The following is a 13,882-nucleotide window of genomic DNA, read 5'->3' on the forward strand; positions in this document are numbered from 1 at the left end:
GCTGGAGGGACCGGCTCTATCGCGTCCTTCACCAGTAGGACTGCGATTTCCGCTCGCAAGATGGGAGCATCCTTGCTCGGCACAGAGGTGAACCGAATGCCCCTGTACTTGGGAGGACGCCGGGCGAACTGAATCGCATAGCCGAGTCTGATGGTTCTCGTGAGCCAGCGAGACGGTCTGGGGAGCGCTAGCCAGGCCCCCAGGACCCGAACAAGCGGAACTAGGGGAACCACCGACGTACCCGCAGTGGGGCAGTGAGGTGGAGCGCAGGGACCCAACCCAGAAGGCAAAGCGTCCCGGAGTGGGGTCTGAGTGCGCGGTGCAACACTTACCTGGTTCCACGGTTGGGCAGGGGGCGTGTGAGGAGGCACAGTGTCGTCGAGCTGGGCCCTGCTGCCCGCTGGCGAAAGGAGTGTCGAAAGGAGTGTCGAGGCCGTGTCTTGCACACCGCCAGCCTTGCCCTCTTCAGACCCGGAGAAATAGGAAACTGCTCTTTTGTTGAATGTTTGGGTACCACTGGCTGGGGAGCCAGAGGCGGAACAAAACAAAAAGGGAACAAAAGATTCTCCACCCGGCCCTCCTCCGGGTGAAGGAGTGGTGCCTTCACCACCTCCTGAACAGGGCTCTACGCTTACTTTTCATTTTAGGAGCACTTGTGCTCCTAACTTAAAAAATGTAGGAGCACGTTCAACATTTTAGGAGCACCTTCTAAACAATTATCCAAAATGTTATCAAAAAGTAGCCTTCCCATTATGAGGTGATATTTGACTCCTCTAACTTTATTAAAAGTATGTCATCTTTTGTCAAATTCTTTCTCTTATTTACACCCTGTCTACACTTTGCTTATGAAAGGATTCATGAGATATGTCTGTGATACATTACTCAACGCTGCAAAAACACGTAGAAAGCTTTGAAGCTCCCCTGAGCGATCACAATCACAAGTATGATGATGATCTGGTCAGTCGCACTGGTGCTCCTCAAAAAAGTTTCATAGTCGCACGCAGTAGTTTTCATTCGCAAATGCGACTGAAATGGTCGCACTGTAGAGCCCTGCTGAAGAGCAGGATCCAGAGTCTCCGGGTCGCTCGTCTCAGGGACGCCGCTTGCCCTGGCGCTTTACGGGCCGGGCAGGGCCAGAGACAGGCTGCGCCTCTTTCCTGCTGCCAGCTCCACGCTGTGGCCGGTGTGAAGGCTACTGTTGAGGCCGAGCTGGAGCGGAGGTGGAGGCAGTAGGAGGGCGCCCTCGGCGACGAGCGGGCGGAGGGACTGCAGCCGGCGGCGGGGGGATGACAGCAGCGGGCCGCTGGGGCAGGATGTGCCTAATCGCCTCCGTCTGCTTCTGTGCGGCGGAGAACTGCTGGGCGAAGCTCTCCACCGCATCGCCAACGAGGCCAGCCTGGGAGATCGGGGAGTCCAGAAAACTATGTTTGTCGGCCTCCCTCATATCTGCCAGGTTCAGCCATAGCCGGCGGCGGGGTGATGACAGCAGCGGGCCGCTGGGGCAGGATGTGCCTAATCGCCTCCGTCTGCTTCTGTGCGGCGGAGAACTGCTGGGCGAAGCTCTCCACCGCATCGCCAACGAGGCCAGCCTGGGAGATCGGGGAGTCCAGAAAACTATGTTTGTCGGCCTCCCTCATATCTGCCAGGTTCAGCCATAGGTGTCGTTCCTGGACCACCAGGGTGGACATCGCCTGACCGAGGGACCGCGCTGTGACCTTCGTCGCCCGGACCCTGGACGGGAGGCGCGGATTACCCCGCCAGGCGGCGGCGCTTTGCGGGCAGAGCTGCATCGCAATAGCGCGCTCGACTGGGGGGATCTCCACATACCCCTTAGCCGCCCCGCCATCGAGGGCAGTGAGGACGGAAGAAGCACCAGCTCTGTTTCGGGCCGAAAAAGGTGCCCTCCAAGATTTGGTAACCTCTTCATGCACTTCCGGAAAGAAAGGAACCGGAGGTGGCTGCCGACGATTGGCCTGCGACACCCCCAGGAACCAATCATCCAACCTCGAGCGTTCGGGAGATGGAGGTGGTTTCCATTGCAACCCGACGCTCTCGGCGGCCCGGGAAAGCATAGCAGTCAGCTCTGGATCTGACTCGGGCAACGCCACCCTTCCTGACGGAGGCAGCGCAGCCAAATCCTCATCTCCAGAGCCTAGCTCGTCCCCCGATGCAGTGATCGACATCCTGTCATCTGCCCACACCCAGAAACACACGAGTGGAAAGCCATCTTTAAAAAGACACCGCGTCACTCGTGGAGCTCTTTTAGATTTGCTCTTTTAGAAAAGTGTTGAAGCGCCCAGGAGAGGTCGCAGCGCGACCGCAGTTTGAGGAGCTGCAGCACGCCGTCCAAAACAGCAACAGCAACCTCCGCTGACGCGCCGTATCACCAACACTTGTGATGCTGTCTTGCAGACACAATGCTCGGTAACCAGACCAGCTGAAAGACTCGGCTCCGAAGCGAAACGCTGAATGTGCGTCTGCTCGCGCGCTCCTTATATACCCGCACTGCGGGGCGGGGTGCGCGACGCAAAGATCACACGCCAACACTTATTGGCTTGTTTTGTTAACACTCTAAGGTGATTGGTCTCTCTAGCGAAGATCCCAATTCGTCAGTCACTCTGACGTAACGTCGAATGCAACTGACTGAAAGGGAACTAATCCTTTAATTTGCCTAAACTTGTGCATTAGCATGCTGGATATTGTGTGAGGCTGTTTATCCATAAACAATTTCTGAAAAAGGAACTTTCTCTCCAGCTAAACACAGGGGAGAAAACCCTTTTCCACAGAGGGTAAAAGAATGAGAGAAAGAGTTCCTTCCATTTCTCTTTCTGTCTTTCTCACTCTCTCCAAAGGACAGATAGACCCATTCCAGAGCTCAGGCAGCCTGCTGCTTAGCAACTGAGTACACAGAGGGCCAGCCAAAGGGAGAGGTTTTGAAATGATGGTTCTTGGAGAAGCTCTGTCACTTCAAGCAACCTGTCCTCAGTGGATTCCACATTACATACATTCACTCACAATGAGTTCGGGAATATCTGAGTAAACAGAGATTCCCCTAAACACCAGAGTTTCCAGTTGACCAGAGGTGTCAGGGGGAGTTATAACCAGAATAAGCCATAATTTTTGTGGGGCGATCTGGGGGCATTCTCCCTTCTCAGTTTCCATACTTTAACTGAATTTATGTAGGAAAAAGCAGGAAATGCAATTTATTTTGCAGAGCCAAACACAAGGATTAATTTAATAATAATCTATTTGTCATACAGGATATTTGGCCCTATTACAAGCTATTACAGGCAATAATATGGAAATCCATGCTTTAATGCTTTTAAATAAAAGCTGAGTATGCTCATAAAAACTTTTACTGGTTGAATTACAACTCTTTTTTTTGTCATTTTATTGTGAATTTTAAAAACAATAAATGGCCTATTTATACAGAAAAGGCATGGACAGTGACTAATCAATCATTGCAGTACTGACAATCACAAAATGCTTGGTGATTAAAGAATACAGGTTAAAACTGTTGTATGAACAGCAAGCTAAAAAAACACTTTAGCAGAGTGCAAATAGCTAATCCTAAGTTGGCATGAAACTGCAATTGCGATCTTTTATTTTCTATTGTGACTTTTATCTAAGTGAAACGGCTTCTCAACGAGAAAAAAAATGGATGGGATTTGATTTTATCTACTGGGAAATAATTGGATAGCTTGCTAACTACTTAAATTATTTCATGTGAGTGACAGGTTCTTGGAGTGAAATGATTGGACAACCTTACTGCCCAGACCTCATGGCAATGTACATAATGTTGTTGCGAGAAGACTGGCACATTATTTTTCTGAGAAAAAAATAATAACAGATGTGCACAGATAAATTATTTATAATAAACTGCATTCCATTAAAAATGTCCATTTTTATTTTATGGTCACTTTAAGACTTTAAGATAAACACTTTTGCTTTTTGTACTCAACTATTTAATTAATTTAACTATTTAATTATCATCATCACCACAAACGTACAAAAATGGGGTTTTACTGGTTTAAACTTGATTACATGATAAAACCGAAGTCTATCAGCTGTAGCACGTGTTTTCAGGGAACACCAAGAACATAAGATTTTTTTTTTAACTAATTACATGTCAGTGATCTAGATCTCATGCTTTAATGATCTGCAGTCTGGTCAACAGTGTTTTTTATTTTATTTTACCCAAGTGTTTTACTGGATTTCTGCAGAGCAAAACATCAATATTTTGAGAATTACCTTCCTGATAGGGAAGGAAGTGTGACCCTGAGGGAAAGAATAATAGAAGACAGTCACAAGGTTTGTGCACATACACAAATATAATTATTCTGAATTATAATAATAGCCTAAGTAGAAGTAATGAGAAGGCAATTATTTCAGAACAACAGACACTTCCTCAAATGCATGAGGCTGATTGCTGAAATGTGCATGTATGTACTGTATTACCAGCAACAGCAAGTCCATGTAAACTATCCATTTACTAGGAATAATTACTATACACAGCCAAAGACCATATTAATAAACCATACATCGTTAGTTTTAGTAATCATTTTGCTTATTAGCCATATAGTGGCCCTAAAAACATACATCAGTGTTTCCCCTGCCATTATATTATTTAAATATTAAATATTATTTATTATTTAAATAAAAATTATTTATTTTATTTAAGAATAAATGAAACATGTTTTTATGCTTTCAAATAATGCAAAAACAGAATTTGGTAACAATAAAACATAAGGTTGGAAAAAAATCAAACATTTCATAGGGCCCTAAACATGTAATTTTTGTTAAACTTTTGATACATTGATGTTAAATTGTTTAAGTTTCATGATTTTAATTAATTCGACATGTAATTAATAAAATGTAATTTAACCATTAAAAAGGAGTCAAGAAAAATTTAAACGGAAAAAAAACAGAACCTCCTCCCCCCCAAAGCCGTAAACCTAAGGGAAACACTGTACATAAAGCTATGTAACTATGGACCATAAAGCATTCCTCTGATCAGCTTGACTTGACTAGTAGTAGTTGATTTATTAAATATTTTTTCTTTATTACAATTTACTATATTTCTAGATTACTCATCACAGGACGCCAGCTATAAACAATTTTTTCCCCCTCCTTTATAAGTTGGTTGCCAAGGTAAAACCAGTAGAGGCCAATGCCATGGATAGAGTATACGAAAAATATTTAGCACCATGTTTCTTAATATTTCCTGCAACATGACAGTGTGCAGCATCCAAGTGGATGCTGCACACTGGTGGTGGTTGAGGAGAGACCCCCCATATGATTGTAAAGCGCTTTGGGTGTACAACAATACACAATAAAGCGCTATATAAATGCATCATTCATTCATTCATTCATTCATTCATGACGAAATTAGCATCCGCCCTCCCACACACACTTCTCCTTATCTCACACACACAGTTATCAGCCTGTGTAAGTGTCTTAAAATCAGAGCCCCCTTCTCATACTTCTCCCTTCTGTTGCCAGCAGTCAGGTGCGGCTTCTATTTTTGACCCATGACCCAGTGTGAGGTGGTTGTAGAATACTTGGCATGTCAATGCATGCGGCTCAGAAGTAGAAGGCCCCGACCTTCTGTCAAACCCCACACCCATTCTCCATTAACCACAATGTACTGTCAAACTCATCATATGGGCTTGGCAATGGACTCTTAGATCTAACACCCTCTTTATAGGTATTTTTCCACCACCATCTCTTTGTTTCAGTTCTCAAAGCAAAATTCCTCAAGGTAGGAAGCCATCATGCTGTTTTGCCATGTTCATTCACACATAAGGGGTTTCACCACCTGTTGGGCCTGTAGAGAAATCAGCATGGGTGTTAAACCCATTAGCCAGCGGGAAAATATGCCTCTGCTTTATGTTGAAGTTGGTTTCTTGTTTCATCACAAGGTTCATATATTGGCTTTAACATTTCGTTTCTCAATGTGCCTAACGGGCCGTTCACATCGTGACCGATAAGTACAAAGATAACTGTATTTGCATACACACCAAGGGACAATCTGTTTATTCTAATGCACACTGTTGATAGGTTGTCCAATGCTTTAAATGCTCAAGCTCTTTAAAGTCAGGTGGACTCATGGCTGTCAATGTTTTTAGCATTTATCAGCTGGGAAAAATAGTTCTGAAAGTGATTGGAACAATTTCGACCCTCTGTGCCGTTATCGTTATAGCTGTGGTTTTGATCAGCTATAAACAATTTTTTTCCCCTCCTTTATAAGTTGGTTGCCAAGGTAAAACCAGTAGAGGCCAATGCCATGGATAGAGTATACAAAAAATATTTAGCACCATGTTTCTTAATATTTCCTGCAACATGACAGTGTGCAGCATCCAAGTGGATGCTGCACACTGGTGGTGGTTGAGGAGAGACCCCCCATATGATTGTAAAGCGCTTTGGGTGTACAACAATACACAATAAAGCGCTATATAAATGCATCATTCATTCATTCATTCATTCATTCATGACGAAATTAGCATCCGCCCTCCCACACACACTTCTCCTTATCTCACACACACAGTTATCAGCCTGTGTAAGTGTCTTAAAATCAGAGCCCCCTTCTCATACTTCTCCCTTCTGTTGCCAGCAGTCAGGTGCGGCTTCTATTTTTGACCCATGACCCAGTGTGAGGTGGTTGTAGAATACTTGGCATGTCAATGCATGCGGCTCAGAAGTAGAAGGCCCCGACCTTCTGTCAAACCCCACACCCATTCTCCATTAACCACAATGTACTGTCAAACTCATCATATGGGCTTGGCAATGGACTCTTAGATCTAACACCCTCTTTATAGGTATTTTTCCACCACCATCTCTTTGTTTCAGTTCTCAAAGCAAAATTCCTCAAGGTAGGAAGCCATCATGCTGTTTTGCCATGTTCATTCACACATAAGGGGTTTCACCACCTGTTGGGCCTGTAGAGAAATCAGCATGGGTGTTAAACCCATTAGCCAGCGGGAAAATATGCCTCTGCTTTATGTTGAAGTTGGTTTCTTGTTTCATCACAAGGTTCATATATTGGCTTTAACATTTCGTTTCTCAATGTGCCTAACGGGCCGTTCACATCGTGACCGATAAGTACAAAGATAACTGTATTTGCATACACACCAAGGGACAATCTGTTTATTCTAATGCACACTGTTGATAGGTTGTCCAATGCTTTAAATGCTCAAGCTCTTTAAAGTCAGGTGGACTCATGGCTGTCAATGTTTTTAGCATTTATCAGCTGGGAAAAATAGTTCTGAAAGTGATTGGAACAATTTCGACCCTCTGTGCCGTTATCGTTATAGCTGTGGTTTTGATTATTATGAGCGTGAGCTTCAGTTATGTTGTCTGCTGCTTTAAATGCTCAAGGACTTTAATATTGGGTGGGGGAAAAAAACATTATGAAAGTTATTCCAGCGATATTGTTCCACTGTGTTGTTACTGTTAAAGCTGTGGAGTGGACTTAGCAAATCTCATAGAATTAGAACGATTATTAAAACTTTATGGACATAAGCTGCGTCTGAAATCGCATACTTTGAGTACTTTGAGGGGTTTGAGTAATAAATAATCAATATCTAACCTGTTGAAAAAAATATTTATTTAATGTGTCCATGTTAGATTTAATCTGCAGCAACACTATGAACTTTTATAAAGATACGTTTGGTCATTAACTTTAAATGCATCATTATGTAAACATATGAGCAGAGTTCTCTGCATGATAGACCCGCGACTGGCAGATCAACGTGCCTCTTAATTTCTCTCCAATTCGGTAGGAAATTAAATTAAACTAAATATGGATATTGTTAACTTTGACAAGATGATTGACAGGGCAGTTTAAATGGTGACAGGATGCACGTAACTAAGCAACACAGCGTCCATAGGCCTATGTCCCAAAGCTTGCCTACTATTCTGCTACATACTCAAAAGTATGTACTTTTTCTTCACAAAATGAGTACATACTTTTAAAGTGACGTGACATGTGGCCAAGTATGGTGACCCATACTTGGAATTAGTGCTCTGCATTTAACCCATCCAAAGTGCACACACACACCGTGAACACACACCCGGAGCAGTGGGCAGCCATTTTTGCTGCAGTGCCCGGGGAGCAGTTGGGGGTTCGGTGCCTTGCTCAAGGGCACCTCAGTCGTGGTATTGAAGGTGGAAGAGAGCGCTGTACATTCACTCCCCCCACCTACAATCCCTGCCGGTACGAGACTCGAACCCGCAACCTTTGGGTTACGAGTCAGACTCTCTAACCATTAGGCCTATAAGTAGGCGAATTGGGACGCAGCATAGTCTTTGGGATTGGTCATGTGACAGTAACAACATGGAGGATATAGTTCGTCCAAATTTCATTCATACTACCCATATTCATACTATATAGAACATACTTTTTAACGGCCGTGAAGTAAATTCAAATTCCAACGTAGTACTCAGACAGTAGCCTACACGATTTCGGACGCGCCGATAGTTATCATTCTTGGTGTGAACGGGCTTAAACACTGCAACTATATTGTTCATGATGCACTTTCTGGGAAGAAAAGTTTAGTTTAAACACTTATCATTTAACACTCATCCTGTGATACTTTCATACATAATTATCAACGCAGTTACACAATGCTCTTTTTATTTCTTTGGTATAGAAATCACCTACAAAGAGACTAATTTGTAAAATGAAAATTGAGACCTGATTAATCAACCAGATTTTGAGAAGACACTGTAAATGCTTGACTAACAATTTAGAAAGTGCTGTAGATAAGATATAAACTGGAACATTGTACACTTCTAAAGAAATCCATCATGATTGATATCTAGCTAGACTGTTTAGTAAGAGTAAGTTAACCTTAAATGCCTAAAAGGAAATGAGCCAGAAAACCCACTTTGAAATTAAAGAAGGAACGTGACTAGTATGACTGGCATGATGAAATAAAACTCTCAACGGGGTTTGGCTGGGTGCAATATTGTATTGCCATTCACTTTTCCAGGTTCTATTCCAAACTACAGCGAGTGGGAGGGACCAGACAACGCAAATATTTATTACTGCGCTATTTTGTTACTTCATTGTGTCGCCGAGTGTGAAATGTTAAAGCATTAATAGTAGCGAAGTTTTGTGAAATTAAAAACATAAGGAAAAGAAAATAGTAAGTTTGACGGGTGTAATAAACATGAGACTAGCCTTTGTGGGGAGTATTAATAGACGGGAGCTGTAATGAAATCTTGTTGCTTGACTCCTCGCCCCTCGTCCGTTATTTTCGCAGTGAGGTCGAAAAAAGCTGGGCGCCGTTTTTATCGTTTTGTCTCAGCGATTATATAATAGTATCTTCTACATAAAACGTCTATATTTAAAACAATTTCATCTGCCGTGAATTAGTCATAACAGAAGTTACAGGGCCATCTTCGTTTCAGTCCTTAGCGGCGCAGGTTAAATTCCTGTTCATAACGGCTGAAAACATCAAGGCTAAACAATCTTAGTACAGAAAACCAATGGCGGTTTCTCAGGCCACACGCAGGACCATCGCACAAAATGAACGCCCACTTACCCAGAAGATGAAATTGAAGAAGAAGAGCAAGTATTTGATGCATTTCGTGCAGCCTTCCACGCTCATGGTGTCGGTTTCTGGAGGATGTTTTTAAACCCGGTTAAAGAAGTGTCTCGATGAAGCAGCCGTTATGCAGCGCTCGCGCAGACTGAACTCCAATCTCCGTCTGTGTTGCTGCTGCTTGGATTCAGTCGACTTGAAAAAAAAAAAAATCGGGCAACACCCAGTTTCCTCCCCTTTAGAGAGTACCCCTAAACACGGCCGAATAACAGCATAGAGACCGTACAAAAAAATAATTAATTAAGTAGTGAGAAGATTACATACTCCTTCAAAAATAAATTAGCTGCCTAATTCACACATAGGCTATCGCAAATAATTAAAGGTTTATCCCAAACATTTCTGAACATTTTGATCTGTCTCATTATTTACAATACAGCTCAAAAGAACTCTCTCGCATCCTCTGACACCGCCTATAAATTCGTATTGGGTCGTCAAAAAAAAAAACTATATATCGATGTCCTGTGTTGCAGGTGGGATTGAAAATATAAACAATGGAAAGGGTAAAAATGAGCCTTTAATAGCCATGTTTACTTGCCTTTTATTCATGCAGAATTAGTGTATGTCTCCACCTTGTGGCTGTGAAGGAAACAGAGCTTCAGAGATTTTAAACAGAAAAAGTAAAGCTGGGAGCGCTGTACCTTTTCGTAAGGAGCAAGACAAACTGTTTTATTTTCTCACGTGAAATAAGTAACTCTAACTCTCTTAACAATGCCATTAATAGCCTATATATATTGATAATATACAAAGTGCCACAGTTAATTGTAAATATTTCCAGCAAGAAGCAATGTTTTACGCATATAAAAGAACATTTTGTGGAGACTATTTACATGTAAAATATTAATAAATTAATTAATGCATCTTTTATCATCATCATGAAATTCGGCAACTGTGTACTGCGCTGTCAAACGACTTTCTGCCGCTAGATGTCACTAATAGTCTCGCTATAGCACCAGTTAACATAGTGACCAGTAGGAAGGTTAAATATTGCGTTTATTATGAATATTTATATTATAGTATGTTCATATAATTATTTTTATATAATAAATTCATCAATAATATAATTTCAGAGCTTTTTTAATTTTGACATCCTACTTGATCCAACGCAGAAATCGGACTTCATTCCTTTTTTATTATGACATAATAAAGGTTATGATATCATAACGAAGGTTTGTGATATTAGTTCAATTGATATTACAAGCAGTATATGAATGTTGAGGTTGTTGAACATTTTGCCTGCCAATGATAATTCCTACCCTGTATGAGTTAATGGGTTTCTGACAGTGGAGGTGATGCCCATGGGACCATATACCAACAACTCACCAGTGTGAGTGGACATTATCTTTCCTTTGAAGCCTAATTGCTTTTCCTCCTCAGCAGAACAGGATAATTTGGGATAAATCCCATTATGTGTTTTCTGAGACGAAGCACATACTGTAAACTGCCTTTAAATGGTCAAGAATGACGATTAGAAGAAAAAACAGCAAAACGTGAACTGAAAACAGGCCTGGTCACTATATCACTATATCACATATCACAATAATGTGATTTCCTAATAAGTTAGATCAAATGATTGATTACATAATTATCAGTAGTGACATCTGCACTTTAAAAATGTTTCATGATTTCAAGTTATTTTGATGCTTTCCAAAGATTGCAAGGCCTGGTAATTAATGGTTAGCTCCCAATTGATAGACTGCATTCTGCATATTTATACATAAATATATAGATTCACGCTGATGTTAGGTTTTTAATAATTTATTTTAGGGTCTTTTTTACTTATACAAGGGCATTTTCATACAACTTATGTCAAATACTTTAATTAAACATAATTTCAATCTGCAACAGTTGTTACCAAAATCAAATGAACTTCAAGCACAGTCTGTCTGCAAATAAATAATAAAATAAATGCACTGCTGGAATTTTTTAAAAATAATTTGCCAGTCATATTGTCACACATAACAGTACCCTACGTTTTGATATACCGGTAATTGCTGATTTTATATATATATATAGCTTTATTTGTCCCCAAATTTAAATATATCTGGTATGTTAGTTTTTCCCCACCACAAACCCTGATTTCTGACCGTGTCTTACACCTAATATTATTTATTCACTGGCCTTTCATTAAAGCAAATAGGCTATCTTTTATATAGGCTACTGAGTGCATATGCGCTCATGCAGTCCTGCAGAAACTGCATATTGAGGGAAAGCATGAATGGCGCAGCGCTTTTTCAGCCTTTGTCTTACCAATAATACTGCACGTCTTTCTGAATAGAGCTTTTCACTGTCTGAAACCATCCCAGTATCTGATCTGCACGCATCGACTCATCCACTCAGCAATTGCGCATGCGCGTCGGTTGGCTCTAGAGGAGGCTCATGTTGTCTCTCCGCAGGAATGACGAACCTCGCTCCACACTGGTCGACAGAGACAGGGAAACTGAAAATATTCATTTGGTGGAAATAAAGAGGATACGATCAATCACTTCCGAACAAACACCGGAGGACGTCGCCAAACTGAACATTGTGGAGACAAAAGAACATTTTTAAAAGGACCGGTCCTCTCCCACTTCAAAGCTGACGTCTCCTGTATGAGTAGGATATAGCTGTATATCCAGTGGCAAAGCATTTTCTAGATGTGATGTCTGTCGTGTTTGTCAACAAACTGCGTGTGATAATGGGCATCTGGACATGCTTTGAAGAAAACTACTGATGCTACATCGAAAAAACGCTTAAAATGTGACCGTTCCAGTGAGCCTCGATCCCTCCACTTTGTCGGATTTGAGGAGGCGTCTACTGGGAATAAGGGGAGTGCATGTGTCTCGTTTTGGAGAGAGGAGGGAGCTGTCCGTTCAGTACCACACACATCTGCCACCAGCGGTGCACCACAAGCCATCAGCCTTGCACCTTCTCTGGACCTCATGGTGCGGAGCGTAAATTTATGATAACCTCTGCATTCATTTAACGTCTGCAATTTCTTATTTTCTCTTGGCATCTGGAGGCAATCCCATATTCACCTGACAAGAACATCAAACTCTCATGCAGCGGTTTCCTGCAGTTGAGCTACCTTTGCGCACCTGTTTTTCTGCGTTTATTCAGTTCACTCTCTTTTTTCCGTTGCCTAACAATTGCGCACATGTATCCTCCGGGTCTTTCAGCGTTGTAATGCCTGGCCCGGGCTCGAGACATGCCTAAGCGACGAGATGGGCCAGGGCGACGAGAAAGACCGTGTTGTGATTAACGTGGGAGGGATTCGACACCAGACCTACCGCAGCACGCTGCGCACTCTCCCCGGCACTCGTTTAGCCTGGCTCGCCGAGCCCGATGCCCACAGTCACTTTGACTATGACGCCCAGATCGACGAGTTTTTCTTTGATCGCCACCCCGGAGTTTTTGCACACATTCTCAATTATTATAGGACTGGCAAGTTGCATTGCCCCGCTGATGTTTGTGGCCCTCTTTATGAGGAAGAGCTGGCCTTCTGGGGCATCGACGAGACAGATGTGGAGCCCTGCTGCTGGATGACATACCGGCAGCACCGGGAGGCCGAAGAGGCACTGGACAGTTTCGGCGGAGGGCCAGCTGAAATGGGCAACGATGATATGGACACAGAAGTTTTGGGTGATCCAGGGGATGGAGACGAGGAACTTGAGATGACTAAACGCCTGGCCCTAGGCGACTCACCTGACGCAAAAGGTGCAGGGTTGTGCCAACGTTGGCAGCGTCGTGTTTGGGCGCTCTTTGAAGATCCATATTCCTCTAAATATGCAAGGGTGAGTGATGAACAAGTTTAAAAGTGGCAACCCCGCTGTTCACTGCTTGTAATATATCCAAACACGTGTTGCTTTGAATTAGAATAGCCTGCCAATATTAAAGTCCAATTGAGCTACTCAAAAAAGATATTAAAATACAATTAATACAAAAAATATAAATACAATTTATTATAAAATAAAAATTATCTGTACATATCTTTTATAATGAACAACTGTCAAGACAAAAGAAAATGCGGTATTAAAAGGCTGAGATTCTTTGAAAAGATATTTTGCCTAAATAGTTTGGCATGATCTTTTCTTTCAAAAATGAACAGTAAAGCATATAACCTTGGAAAAACTTTTGTCTGCCACATCCAAGATAAAATAAAAACTGTACATATCTTTTATAATGAACAACTGTCAAGACAAAAGAAAATGCGGTATTAAAAGGCTGAGATTCTTTGAAAAGATATTTTGCCTAAATAGTTTGGCATGATCTTTTCTTTCAAAAATGAACAGTAAGTA

At 42.2% G+C, this 13,882-nt stretch overlaps 2 protein-coding genes across 3 annotated transcripts in view; one reads left to right on the forward strand and one right to left on the reverse strand.

Moving 5' to 3' along the window:
- Positions 1–9,749, reverse strand: part of LOC107755084 (CD81 protein-like) — a 41,769-nt gene extending 32,020 nt beyond the window's left edge. Inside the window, exon 1 of the mRNA XM_016571746.1 lies at positions 9,549–9,749. Within this exon, the coding sequence (XP_016427232.1) occupies positions 9,549–9,614 (66 nt within the window). The 5' untranslated portion in view covers positions 9,615–9,749. The remainder of the gene's footprint in view (positions 1–9,548) is intronic.
- Positions 9,750–11,977: 2,228 nt separating this feature from the next.
- Positions 11,978–13,882, forward strand: part of LOC107755085 (potassium voltage-gated channel subfamily C member 1-like) — a 45,591-nt gene continuing 43,686 nt past the window's right edge. For both annotated transcript variants that reach the window (XM_016571749.1, XM_016571747.1), the window contains exon 1: positions 11,978–13,378. In XM_016571749.1, coding sequence (XP_016427235.1) covers positions 12,809–13,378 — 570 coding nt within the window. In that variant the 5' untranslated portion in view covers positions 11,978–12,808. The remainder of the gene's footprint in view (positions 13,379–13,882) is intronic.

This window comes from Sinocyclocheilus rhinocerous, unplaced genomic scaffold (genome assembly GCF_001515625.1).
Source record: "Sinocyclocheilus rhinocerous isolate Xijiao unplaced genomic scaffold, SAMN03320098_v1.1 scaffold591, whole genome shotgun sequence".
NCBI classification, from domain to species: domain Eukaryota; kingdom Metazoa; phylum Chordata; class Actinopteri; order Cypriniformes; family Cyprinidae; genus Sinocyclocheilus; species Sinocyclocheilus rhinocerous.